Genomic DNA, 12664 nt, shown 5'->3' on the forward strand with positions numbered 1-12664 from the left:
CCCTGGTCCTCTTTCTCTTCTCTTTCTCCTTGCCTGTCTTCCCTGGTCCTCTTTGGCTTCTCTTTCTCCTTGTCTGTCTTCCCTGGTCCTCTTTGGCTTCTCGTTCTCCTTTTCTGTCTTCCCTGTTTCTTTGAGTTCTCGTTCTCCTTGTCTATCTCCCTGTTTCTTTGGGTTCTCGTTCTCCGTGTCTGTCTTCCCTGATCCTCTTTGGCTTCTCGTTCTCCTTGCCTCTCTTCCCTTGTCCTTTTGTTCTCTCCTTGCCTATCTCCCTGTTTCTTTAGTTCTCGTTCTCCTTTTCTCTGTCTTCCCCTGGTCCTCTTTGGGCTCCCTGTCTTCCCTGTTTCTTTGAGTTTTCCTTGTCTGTCTTCCTGGTCCTCCTTGGGTTCTGGTTCTCCTTGCCTGTCATCCCTGGTCCTCTTTGGGTTCTCGTTCTCCTTGCCTCTCTTCCCTTGTCCTTTTTGGGTTCTCGCTCTCCTTGCCTATCTCCCTGTTTCTTTAGGTTCTCGTTCTCCTTGTCTGTCTTCCCTGGTCCTCTTTGGGCTCCCGTTTTCCTTGTCTGTCTTCCTGGTCCTCCTTGGGTTCTGGTTCTCCTTGCCTGTCATCCCTGGTCCTCTTTGGGTTCTCGTTCTCATTGTCTGTTTTCCCTGGTCCTTCTTGTGTCCTCGTTCTCCTTACCTGTCTTCCCTGGTCCTCTTTGGGTTCTCGTTCTCCTTGCCTGTCTTCCCTGGTCCTCTTTGGGTTCTCGCTGTCCTTGTCTGTCTAACCTGGTCCTCTTTAGGTTCTCGTTCTTCTTGTCTGTTTTCCCTGGTCCTCTTTGGGTTTCCCTGGTCCTCCTCTTGCCTTGTCCTTGTCTGTCTTCCCTGGTCCTCTTGGTCCTCCTCCTTGTCTGTCTTCCCTGGTCCTCTTTGCCTGTCTTCCTTGTCCTGTCTTCTCCTTTTCTTTGTCATCTTTGGTTCCCTCCTTGTCTGTCTTCCCCTGGTCCTCTTTGGGTTCTCTTTTTCTTGTCTGTTTTCCCTGGTCCTTCTTGTGTTCTCGTTCTCCTTGCCTGTCTTCCCTGGTCCTCTTTGGGTTCTTTCTCTTTGTCTGTTTTCCCTGGTCCTCCTTGGTTCTCGTTCTCCTTGCCTGTCTTCCCTGGTCCTCTTTGCCCTTGGTTCCTTCTTTGTCTGTTCTCTTTGGATCCTGGTCCTGTGTCTCCTTGGGTTCTCCTGTTCCTTCTTGTCCTTGTCTGTTTTCCCTGGTCCTCTTTGGTTCTCGCTCTCCTTGTCCGTCATCCCTGGTTCTCTTCTGGTTTCTCGTTCTCCTCTGTTTTCCCTGGTCCTCTGTGTCTGTTTTCCCTGTATTTCTTCCCTGGTCCTTCTTTGGGTTCTCGTTCTCCTTGTCTGTCTTCCCTGGTCCTCTTTGGGTTCTCGTTCTCCTTCTCCCAATCTTCCCAGGTCCCTCTTGTCTGTTCTCCTTGTCTGTCTTCCTGGTCCTCTTTGGTCCGTCTTTGTCTGTCTTCCCCTGGTCCTCTTTGGGTTCTCGTTTGTCTGTCTTCCCTGGTCCTCTTTGGGTTCTCGTTCTCTTAACTGTCTTTGTCCTGTTTTCCCTGGTCCCTTTTTGGGTCCTTCTCCTTGTCTGTTTTCCCTGGTTCTTCTCGTTCTTGCCTGTCTTTCCCTGGTCCTTGTTTGTCTTCCCTGGTCCTCTTGAGTTTCCTTGTCTGTTTTCCCTGGTCCTCTTTGGGTTCTCCTCCTTGTCTGTCTTCCCTGGTCCTTCTTGAGGTTCTGTCATCCCTGGTCCTCTTTGGGTTCTCGTTCTCCTTTTTTCCCTGGTCCTCTTTTTGGGTTCTGGTTCTCCTTGTCTTTCTTCCCTGGTCCTTCTTGTGTTCTCGTTCTCCTTGCCCTCCCTCCCTCTACCTGGTCCTCTTCCCTGTCCTCTTTTGCTTCTCTTTGTCTGTCTTCCTGGTCCTCTTTGGGTTCTCGTTCTCCTTGTCCCCTGGTCCTCTTTGCTTCCAATCTCTTGGTTCTTCATCCTTGTCCTGTTTCTTCCCTGGTCCTCTGTGGGTTCTCGTTCTCCTTGTCTGTTCTTCCTGGTCCTCTTTGTATTTCTTCTTTTGGTGTCTTCCTGGTCCTCTTTGGGTTCCTCGTTCTCCTTCTCTGTCTTCCTGGTCCTCTTTTTCCCTCGTTCTTGTTCTCCTTCTCTGTTCTTCCCAGAGTCCTCCCAGGTCCTCCTTAACTGTTTTCCCTGGTCCTCTTTGGGTTCTCGTTCTCCTTGTCTGTCTTCCTGGTCCTCTTTGGGTTCTCGTTTCCTTGTCTGTCTTCCCTAGTTCTTGGGTTCTTGTTTTGTCTTCCCCTGGTCCTCTTTGGGTTCTCACGTTCTCCTTGTCTTCTGTTTTTTTTCCTGGTCCTCTTTGGGTTCTCGTTCTCTTCTCTGTCTTCCCTGGTCCTGGTCTCGTTCTCTGTGTCTTCCTGGTCCTTCTGTGGTCTCGTTCTCCTCTGTCTTCCCCTGGTCCTCTTTGGGCTCTCGTTTTCTTTGTCTGTTTTCCTCCTGGTCCCCTTCTCTTTGAATTCTCGTTCTCCTTTGTCTGTCTTCCCTGGTCCTCTTTGGGTTCTCGTTCTCCTTGCCTGTCTTCCTGGTCCTCTTTGGGGTCCTTTCTCCTTTTCTGTCATCCCTGGTCCTTTTTGGGTTCTCGTTCTCCTTCTCTGTTTTCCCTGGTCCACTTTGGGTTCTCGTTCTCCTTGTCTGTCTTCCCTGGTCCTCTTTGTGTTCTCGTTCTCCTCTGTTTTCCCTGGTCCTCTTTTTGTTCTGGCTCTCCTTGTCTTTCTTCTTCCTTTTTGGTCCTCTCTTGGGTTCTCCACATTTTTCTTTAGGTTCTCTTCTCTTGCCTGTATTCCCTGGTCCTCTTTGGGTCCCGTTCCCTGTCTTCCTGGTCCTCCTTGTTCCTCTCTCCTGTCTGTCATCCCAGGTCCTCTTTTTTGGTTCTCGTTCTCCTTCCTGTTTTCCCCTGGTCCTTTTGGGTTCTCGCTCTCCTTGTCTCCCTCTTTAGGTTCTCCCTGGTCCTTCTTCCCTGGTTCTTGCTCCCCTTGCCTTGCCTGTCTTCCCTGGTCCTCTTTTCTGGTTCTCCTGTTCTCCTTTGTCTGTTATACTTGGTCCTCTTTTGGGTTCTCTTACCTGTCTTCCCTCCTTGTCTGTCTCCTTGTTGCCTGTCTCCTGGTCCTCTTTGCTTCTCACTTCTTTGCCTAACCTGCCTCTTCTCTGTTTTCCCTGGTCCTCTGTGGGTTCTCAATCTCCTTGTCTTTCTTCCCTGGTCCTCTTGGTTCTGCCCTCTCCTGCCTGTCTTCCTGGTCCTCTTTGGGTTTGCTCCTTGTCTGTCTTCCTGGTTCATCTTTGGGTTCTCGTTCTCCTAACTGTCTTCCCTGGTCGTCTTGCTCTCTTTTTTGGTCTGTCATCCCTGGTCCTTTTGGGTTCTCGTTCTCTAACCTGTCTTCCTGGTCCTCTTTGGGGTCCCTTCTCCTTGTCTGTCTTCCTGGTCCTCTTTGCGTTCTCCTGTTCTCCCTGGTCTTTTCTGTTCTTTGTCCCCTGGTCCTCTTGGGTTCTCGTTCTCCTTAACTGTCTTCCCTGGTCCTCCTCTCTGGTCCCTGGTCCTTCTTGTTCTCCTTGTCCGTCATCCCTGGTCCTCTTTGGATTCTCCTCCTGTTTTCTTGTCTGTTTTCCCTGGTCCTTCTTGAATTCTCGTTCTCCTTGTTTGTCTTCCCTGGTCCTCTTTAGGTTCTCATTCTCCTTAACTGTCTTCCCTGGTCCCCTTTGGGGTCCTTTCTCCTTTCTGTCATCCCTGGTCCTTTGGGTTCCTGTTCTCCTTCTGTTTTCCTTGTCCACTTTGCTTAACTGGGTCCTCCCTTGTCTGTTCTCCTTGTCTGCTTCCCCTGGTCCTCTTTGTGTTCTCGTTCTCCTTCTGTTTTCCTGGTCCTCTTTTTTTTCTCCTTAACTGTTCTGGCTCTCCTTGTCTCCCTTTCTTCCCTGGTCCTTGGGTTCTCGTTCTCCTTGCCTGTCTTCCCTGGTCCTCTTGCTCCTCCTTGCCTCCTCCTCTTTGTCTGTTTTCCTGGTCCTCTTTTCTTTCTTTCTCCTTGCCTTTCTTCCTGGTCCTTCTTGGCTTCTCTTTTCTCCTTGTCTGTCTCTTCCCTGGTCCCTTGTTTGTGGTCCTTTCTGTTCTCCTTTTCTGTCTTCCCCTGTTTCTTGAGTTCTGCTTCTCCTTGTCTATCTCCCTGTTTCTTTGGGTTCTGCTCTCCTTGTGTCTGTTCCTCCTGATCCTCTTCTTGGCTTCCCGTCTTCCCTGCCTCTCTTCCTTGTCCTTTTGGGTTCTCGTTCTCCTTGCCTCCCTTGCCTATCTCCCCTGTTTCTGGTCCTCCTGTGGGTTCTCCTTGTCTGTCTTCTTCCTGGTCCTTCTTTGGGCTCCTGGTTCTCCTTGTCTGTCTTCCCTGGTCCTCCTTGGGTTTCTGGTTCTCCTTGCCTGTCATCCCTGGTCCTCTTTGGGGTTCTGCCCTCCTTGCCTCTCTTCCCTTGTCCTTTTTGTCATCCCTCCTCTTGGGTTCTCGTCTCCTGTTTCCTTTAGGGTTCTGTTCTCCTTGTCTGTCTTCCCTGGTCCTCTTTGGGCTCCTGTTCTCCTTTGTCTGTCTTCCCAGGTCCTCCTTGCCCTGGTTCTCCTGCCTGTCATCCCTGGTCCTCTTTGCCCTTGTTCTCATTGTCTGTCTTCCTGGTCCTCTTTGGGTCCTGTTTCCTTTTTCTGTCTTCCCTGGTCCTTCTTGCTCTGTTCTCCTTGCCTGTCTTCCCTGGTCCTCTTTGGGTTCTCGTTCTCCTTGTCTGTCTAACCTGGTCCTCTTTAGGTTCTCGTTCTTCTTGTCTGTTTCATCCTGGTCCTCTTTGGGTTCTCGTTGTCTGTCTTCTCCCTGGTCCTCCTTGCCCTCTTGCCTCTCCTTGTCTGTCTTCCCTGATCCTCTTTGTGTTCCTCCTTGTCTGTCTTCCTGGTCATCTTTGGCTTCTAGCTCTCCTTTGTCTGTCTTCCCTGGTCCTCTTGGGTTCTCGTTTCTTTGTCTGTTTTCCTGGTCCTTGTGTTCTCGTTCTCCTTGCCTGTCTTCTCCTGGTCCTCCTTGCTCTGTTCTCCTTGTCTGTTTTCCTGGTCCTCCTTTGCCTCGTTCTCCTTGCCTGTCTTCCCTGGTCCTCTTTAGGATTCTCTGCTTTCTTTGTCTTTTTCCTGGTCCTTCTTGGGTTCTTGCTCTTGCCTGTCTTACCTGGTCCTCTTTGCCCTCTTGTTCTTTGTCTGTTTTCCCTGGTCCTTCTTTGGGTTCTGCCTCCTTGTCCGTCATCTCTGGTTCTCTTTGGTTCTCGTTCTCCTCTGTTTTCCCTGGTCCTCTGTGGGTTCTCAATTCTTGTATTTCTTCCCTGGTCCTTCTTGGGTTCTGTTCTCCTGTCTGTCTTCCCCTGGTCCTCTTGCCCTGCTCTCCTTCTCTGTCTTCCCCAGGTCCCTCTTTTGGTTCTCGTTCTCCTTGTCTGTCTTCCCTGGTCCTCTTTGGGGTCCGTTCTTTTGTTTGTCTTCCCTGGTCCTCTTTGGGTTCTCGTTCTCCTTGTCTGTTTTTCCTGGTCCTCTTTTGGGTCTCGTTCTCCTTAACTGTCTTCCCTGGTCCTCTTTGGGTTCCGTTCTCCTTCTCTGTCTTCCCAGGTCCTCTTTGGGTTTCTCGTTGTCTCCTTAACTGTCTTCCCTGGTCCTCTTGGAATTCCGTTTCTTGTTTGTCTTCCCCTGGTCCTCTTTGGGTTCTCGTTTTCCTTAACTGCTTTCCTGGTCCTCTTTGGGGTCTCGTTCTCCTTGTTTGTCTTCCCCTGGTCCTCTTTGGGTTCTCGTTCTCCTTAACTCTGTTCCCTTGTCCACTTTGGGTTCCTTTCTCCTTTTGTCTGTCATCCTGGTCCTTTTTGTGTTCCTCATTCTCCTTCTCCTGTTTTTCCCTGGTCCTCTTTGTTCTGGCTCTCCTTGTCTTTCTTCCCTGGTCCTTCTTTGTGTTCTCGTTTCTCCTTGCTGTTTTCCTGGTCCTCTTTTTGTTCTGGCTCTCCTTGTCTTTCTTCCCTGATCCTTCTGGGGTTCTCGTTCTCCTTGTCTGTCATCCCAGGTCCTCTTTGGGTTCTCGTTCTCCTTCCTGTTTCCCTGGTCCTCTTTGGGTTCTCGCTCTCCTTGTCTTTCTTCCCTGGTCCTTCTTGGGTTCTCGTTCTCCTTGCCTGTCTTCCCTGGTCCTCTTTGGGTTCTTGTTCTCCTTGTCTGTTATACTTGGTCCTCTTTGGGTTCTTGTTCTCCTTGTCTGTCTTCCCTGGTCCTCTTTGGGTTCTCGTTCTCCTTCTCTGTTTTCCCTGGTCCTCTGTGGGTTCTCAATCTCCTTGTCTTTCTTCCCTGATCCTTCTTGGGTTCTCGTTCTCCTTGCCTGTCTTCCCTGGTCCTCTTTGGGTTTTCGTTCTCCTTGTCTGTCTTCCCTGGTTCTCTTTGGGTTCTCGTTCTCCTTAACTGTCTTCCCTGGTCCTCTTTGGGTTCTCATTCTTTTGGTCTGTCATCCCTGGTCCTCTTTGGGTTCTCGTTCTCCTTAACTGTCTTCCCTGGTCCTCTTTGGGGTCCGTTCTCCTTAACTGTCTTCCCTGGTCCTCTTTGGGTTCTCGTTCTCCTTGGCTGTCTTCCTTGGTCTCTTAACTGTCTTCCTGGTCCTCATTCTCCTTGTCTATCTTCCCCTGGTCCTCTTTGCTCCTCGTTCTTATTCTGTTTTCCTGGTCCTTCTTGGAATTCTCGTTCTCCTTGTCTGTCTTCCCTGGTCCTTCTTGGGGTTCTCGTTCTCCTTGTCTATCTTCCCTGGTCCTTCTTGGGGTCCTTTTCTCATTCTCTTTGGTCCTTGTCTTCCTCTGGTCCTTCTTGGCTTATCGTTCTCCTTGTCTGTCTTCCCTGGTCCTCTTTGGCTTCTCCTCTTTTGCCTGTCTTCCCTGGTCCTCTTTGGGTTCTCGTTCTCCTTGTCCGTCTTCCCTGGTCCTCTTGGGTTCCTCGTCTTCCCTGTCTGTCATCCCAGGTCCTCTTTGGGTCTCCTGCCCTCCTTCCCAGTTTTCCTGGTCCTCTTGGACTGCCTCTCTGTCTTTCTTCCTGGTCCTTCTGGGCCCGTTCCTCTCTGTGCGCCTGTCTTTCTCCCTTGTCCTCTTTGCCCTGCCCTCCTGTCTGTTATACTTTGTCCCTCTTTGGGTCTCCGTTCTCCTTGTCTGTCTTCCCTGGTCCTCTCTTTGGGGTCTCCTGTTCTCCTCTTCGTTTTCCCTGGTCCTCTCTGTTCTCACACCTCCTGTCTCTCTCTCCCGATCCTTGCCCGTTCTGTACAGCCTTCCCTGGTCTCCTCTTGGGGTTTCTTGCCCTCTCTGTCTGTCTTTCCTGGTTCTCTTGGGTTTCTCGTTCTCTTAACTGTCTTCCCCTGGTCCTCTTTGGGTTCTCATTCTTTGGTCTGTCATCCCTGGTCCTCTTTTTGGGTTCTCCGTTCTCCTTAACTGTCTTCCTGGTCCTCTTTGGGGTCCGTTCTCCAACTGTCTTCCCTGGTCCTCTTTGTTCTGTTCTCCTTCTGTCTCTCCCAGGTCCTCTTTGGGTTCTCGTTCTCCTAACTGTCTTCCCTGGTCCTCTCTGGGGTCCGTTCTCCTTGTCTATCTCTCCCTGACCTCTTTGCCTTCTTTGGTTTTCCTTTGTCTGTTTTCCCCTGGTCCTTCTTGGAATTCTCGTTCTCCTTGTTTGTCTTCCCTGGTCCTCTTGCCCCTTTCTCTTCTTAACTGTCTTCCCTGGTCCTCTTTGGGGTCTTTGGGGTCCTTTCTCCTTTCTGTCATCCCTGGTCCTTTTTGTTCTGTTCTCCTTCTGCTTTCCCTGGTCCACTTTTGGGTTCCTTTTCTCCTGTCCTGTCTTCCCTGGTCCTCCTTTGTGTTCTGTTCTCTGCTCCCTGGTCCTCTTTGTTCTGGCCTTGTCTTTCTTCCCTTTGCTCCCTGCTCCTGTCTGTCATCCCAGGTCCTCTCTTGGGGTTCGTTCTCCTTCTCTGTTCCCTGGTCCTCTTGGGTTCGCCTCTGTCCTTTCTTCTTCCCTGTCCTTTTCTTTTGCCCCCTCTCTCTGCCTGTCTTCCTGGTCCTTTGGGTTCCTTGTTCTCCTTGTCTGTTATACTTGGTCCTCTTTTGGGTTCTTGTTCTCCTTGTCTGTCTATCCTGGTCCTCTTTGGGTTCCTGTTCCTTCTCTGCCTTCCTGGTCCCTTGGGTTCCTCAATCTCCTTCTGTCTTCCCGATCCTTCTGTGGGTTCTCGTTCCTCCCTGTCCGTCTTCCCGGTCCCTTTTTGGGATTGGTTCTCCCTGTCTGTCTGTCTCCCTGGTCCTCTTTGGGTTCTCGTTCTTAACTGTCTTCCCTGGTCCTCTTTGGGTTCTCATTCTTGGTCTGTCATCCCTGGTCCTCTTTGGCTTCTTCTTTAACTGTCATCCCTGGTCCTCTTTGGGTCCGTTCTCCAACTGTCTCTCCCTGGTCCTGGGGGTCTCGTTCTCCTTGGCTTGTCTTCCTGGTCCTCTTTGCCTCATTCTCCTGGTCTGTCCCTGGTCCTCTTTTGCCCTTCGTTCTGGTCTGTCATCCCTGTCCCCTCTTTGGCCTCTTCTCTTGTCTGTCATCCCTGGTCCTTTCTTGCCTGTTCTCCTTGTCTGTCTTCCCTGGTCCTTCTTGGGTTCTCATTCTCCTTTGTCTGTCTTCCCTGTCCTTGGGCTTATCGTTCCCTTGTCTGTCTTCCCTGGTCCTCTTGGCTTCTCCTCCTTGCCTGTCTTCCCTGGTCCTCTTTTGGCTTCTCTCCTCTTGTCCTGTCTTCCTGGTCCTCTATGGGTTCTTGCCTCTTGCAGTCCGTCTTCCCCTGGTCCTCTTTGGGTTCTCATTCCCTCCTGGTCTGTCTTCCCTGGTCCTCTTTGGGTTCTCGTCCTCTTTTATGTCTGTCTTCCCTGGTCCTTCTTGGGTTCTCTCTCCTTGTCTGTCTTCCCTGGTCCTCTTTGGTGTTCTCGTTCTCCTTTTCCTGGCTGTCTTCCCTGGTCCTCTCTTTGGGTTTCTCATTCTCTTTGGTCTGTCTTCCCTGGTCCTTCTTGGCTTATCGTTCCTCCTTGTGTCTGTCCTCCTGGCTTCTCTTTTGGTTCTCGTTCTCTTTGTCTGTCTTCCCTGGTCCTCTTTGCCCCGTTCTCCTTGTCCGTCTTCCCTGGTCCTCTGGGTTCTCATTCTTGTCTGTCTTCCTGTCCTTCTGGCTTATCGTTCTCCTTGTTCGTCTTCCTGGTCCTCTTGGCTTCTCCTCTTTGCCTGTCTTCTCCTGGTCCTCTTTGGTTCTCGTTCTCCTTGTCCGTTCTCTCCTGGTCCTCTATGGGTTCTCGTTCTCATGGGTTCTCGCTCTCCTTGTCTGTCTTCCCTGGTCCTCCTTGGGTTCTCGCTCTCCTTGTCTGTCTTCCCTGATCCTCTTTGGGTTCTCGTTCTCCTTGTCTGTCTTCCCTGGTCATCTTTGGCTTCTCGTTCTCCTTGTCTGTCTTCCCTGGTCCTCTTTGGGTTCTCTTTTTCTTTGTCTGTTTTCCCTGGTCCTTCTTGTGTTCTCGTTCTCCTTGCCTGTCTTCCCTGGTCCTCCTTGGGTTCTCGTTCTCCTTGTCTGTTTTCCCTGGTCCTCCTTGGGTTCTCGTTCTCCTTGCCTGTCTTCCCTGGTCCTCTTTAGGTTCCCGTTTTCTTTGTCTGTTTTCCCTGGTCCTTCTTGGGTTCTCGTTCTCCTTGCCTTACTTACCTGGTCCTCTTTGGGTTCTCGTTTTCTTTGTCTGTTTTCCCTGGTCCTTCTTGGGTTCTCGCTCTCCTTGTCCGTCATCTCTGGTTCTCTTTGGATTCTCGTTCTCCTCTGTTTTCCCTGGTCCTCTGTGGGTTCTCGCTTTCCTTGTATTTCTTCCCTGGTCCTTCTTGGGTTCTCGTTCTCCTTGTCTGTCTTCCCTGGTCCTCTTTGGGTTCTCGTTCTCCTTCTCTGTCTTCCCAGGTCCTCTTTGGGTTCTCGTTCTCCTTGTCTGTCTTCCCTGGTCCTCTTTGGGGTCCGTTCTCCTTGTTTGTCTTCCCTGGTCCTCTTTGGGTTCTCGTTCTCCTTGTCTGTTTTTCCTGGTCCTCTTTGGGTTCTCGTTCTCCTTAACTGTCTTCCCTGGTCCTCTCTGGGGTCCGTTCTCCTTGTCTATCTTCCCCTGGTCCTCTTTGGGTTCTCGTTTTCCTTGTCTGTTTTCCCTGGTCCTTCTTGAATTCTCGTTCTCCTTGTTTGTCTTCCCTGGTCCTCTTTGGGTTCTCGTTCTCCTTAACTGTCTTCCCTGGTCCTCTTTGGGGTCCTTTCTCCTTTTCTGTCATCCCTGGTCCTTTTTGGGTTCTCGTTCTCCTTCTCGTTTTCCCTGGTCCACTTTGGGTTCTCGTTCTCCTTGTCTGTCTTCTCCTGTCCTCTTGTGTTCTTGCCCCCTCTGTTTTCCTGGTCCTCTTGTTCTTGGCCTCCTTGTCTTTCTCCCCTGGTCCTTCTGGGTTCTTCGTTCTCCTTGCCTGTATTCCCTGGTCCTCTTTGCCCTGTCTCCTCCTTTGTTTGTCTTCCTGGTCCCCTAGTTCTCGTTCCTTGTCTGTCATCCCAGGTCCTCTTTGGGTTCTCGTTCTCCTTCCCTGTTTTCCCTGGTCCTCTTTGGGTTCCTGCCTCCTGTCTTCTCCTGGGTCTTCCCTGGTCCTCTTTGTTCTCCTCTGGTTCTCGTTCTCCTCTCTGTTTTCCCTGGTCCTTCTGTGGGTTCTCAATCTCCTTGTCTGTTCTTCCTGGTCCTCTTTGGGTTTCTCGTTCTCCTTGTCTGTTTTCCCTGGTCCTCTTTTGGGTCTCGTTCTCCTTGCTCTGTCTTCCCTGGTCTCTTTGTTCTCTCGTTCTCCTTCCCTGTCTTCCCTTTCCTCTTTGGGTTCTCTTTCTCTGTCTTCCCTGGTCCTCTTTGGGTTCTCATTCTCCTTGTATCTGTCTTCCTGGTCCTCTTTGGGTTCTTGTTCTCTCTCGTCTTGTCTGTCTTCCCTGGTCCTCTTTGGGTTCTCGTTCTCCTTAACTGTCTTCCCTGGTCCTCTTTGGGTCCGTTCTCCTTGTCTGTCTTCCCTGGTCCTTCTTGGGTTTCTCGTTCTCCTTAACTGTCTTCCCTTGGTCCTCTTTGGGTTCCGTTCTCCTTAACTGTCTTCCCTGGTCCTCTTTGGGGTCCGTTCTCCTTATTGGGTTCTATCTTCCCTGGTCCTCTTTGGGTTCTCGTTCTCCTTTGTCTGTTTTTCCCTGGTCCTTCTTGGGTTCCTCGTTTTCTCCTTGTTTGTCTTCCCTGGTCCTCTTTGTCTGTTTTCCTGGTCCTCCTTGGGTTCTCGTTCTCCTTGTCTGTCTTCCCTGGTTCCCTCTTTGGGGTCCTCCCCGTTCTCCTTGTCTGTCTTCCTGGTCCTCTTTGGGTTCTCGTTCTCCTTGTCTGTTTTCCCTGGTCCTCTTTGGTTCTCGTTCTCCTTGTCTGTCTTCCCTGGTCCTCTTTGGGTTCTCGTTCTCCTTGTCTTTTCCTGGTCTTCTTTTGTTCTGGCTCTCCCTCTTCCCTGGTCTCTTTTTCGTTCTCCTTGTCTGTTTCCCTGGTCCTCTTTGGGTTCTCGTTCTCCTTGTCTGTCTTCCCTGGTCCTCTTTGGTTCTGTTCTTCCTTGTCTGTCTTCCCAGGTCCTCTTTTTGTTCTCGTTCTCCTTCTCCTGTCTTCCCTGGTCCTCTTTGGTTCTCGTTCTCCTTAACTTTCTTCCCTGGTCTCTTTGGTTTCTCGTTCTCCTCCCTGTCTTCCCTGGTCCTCTTTGGGTTCTCGTTCTCCTTGTCTGTTATAACTGTCTTCCCTGGTCCTCTTGGGTTCTCGTTCTCCTTGTCTGTCTTCCCTGGTCCTCTTTGGGTTCTCGTTCTCCTTGTCTGTTTTCCCTGGTCCTCTCTGGGTTCGTTCTCCTTGTCTGTCTTCCCTGGTCCTCTTGGGTGGGTTTCTCGCCTGTCTTCCCTGGTCCTCTTTGGGTTCTCGTTCTCCTTGTCTGTCTTCCTGGTTCTCTTTGGGTTCTCGTTCTCCTTTTCTGTCTTCCCTGGTCCTCTTTGGGTTCATTCTCCTTCTCTGTTTCCCTGGTCCTCTTTGGGTTCTCTCGTTCTCCTTGTCTGTCTTCCCTGGTCCTCTTTGGTTCTCCGTTCTCCTGTCTGTCTTCCCTGGTCCTCTTTTGTTCTCGTTCTCCTTGTCTGTCTTCCCAGGTCCTCTTTGGGTTCTCGTTCTCCTTGTCTGTCTTCCCTGGTCCTCTGTCTTCCCTGTTCCTCGTTCTCCTTCCCTTAACTCTTCCCTGGTCCTCTTTGGGTTCTCGTTCTCCTTGTTTGTCTTCCCTGGTCCTCTTTGGGTTCTCGTTCTCCTTGTCTGTCATCCCAGGTCCTCTTTGGGTTCTCGTTCTCCTTCTCCTGTTTCTTCCCTGGTCCTCTTTGGGTTCTTTTCTCCTTGTCTGTCTTCCCTGGTCCTCTTTGGGTTCTCGTTCTCCTTCTCTGTCTTCCCTGGTCCTCTTTGGAGTTTCTCATTCTCCTTGTCTGTCTTCTCCCTGGTCCTCTTTGGGTTCTCGTTCTCCTTGTCTGTCTTCCCTGGTCCT

The 12664-nt window shown here is 50.9% G+C and overlaps 1 protein-coding gene across 1 annotated transcript; it reads right to left on the reverse strand.

Annotated features, from left to right (window-relative positions):
* Positions 1-3357: 3357 nt before the first annotated feature.
* LOC136835085 (trichohyalin-like) lies at positions 3358-12448 on the reverse strand. The gene is made up of 9 exons (XM_067098265.1): positions 11886-12448; positions 11321-11852; positions 10490-11197; positions 9795-10380; positions 9329-9705; positions 7217-8014; positions 6287-6454; positions 4022-6119; positions 3358-3899 (listed from the first exon to the last, which is right to left on the reverse strand). The coding sequence occupies exons 1-9, from the start codon at positions 12446-12448 to the stop codon at positions 3358-3360; spliced, it is 6372 nt and encodes a 2123-aa protein (XP_066954366.1).
* Between the last annotated feature and the right edge of the window lie 216 nt (positions 12449-12664).

Source organism: Macrobrachium rosenbergii, chromosome 54 (genome assembly GCF_040412425.1).
Source record: "Macrobrachium rosenbergii isolate ZJJX-2024 chromosome 54, ASM4041242v1, whole genome shotgun sequence".
NCBI classification, from domain to species: Eukaryota; Metazoa; Arthropoda; class Malacostraca; order Decapoda; family Palaemonidae; genus Macrobrachium; species Macrobrachium rosenbergii.

What these genes read in the sequence shown, in the direction of transcription:
- LOC136835085 (XM_067098265.1), bottom strand. Translation starts at nt 12,448, where the DNA reads ATGACAGACAAGGAGAACGAGAACCCAAAGAGGACCAGGGAAGACAAA. An exon ending in CAAGAGGACCAGGGAAGACA is followed by an intron (nt 11,853 to 11,885) that starts GTTATAACAGAC and finishes GAGAACCCAAAG; the next exon opens with AGGACCAGGGAAGACAGGGA. An exon ending in AGAGGACCAGGAGAAGACAG is followed by an intron (nt 8,015 to 9,328) that starts GCAAAGAGGAGA and finishes CTGGGATGACAG; the next exon opens with ACAGGAGCAGGGAGCAAAGG.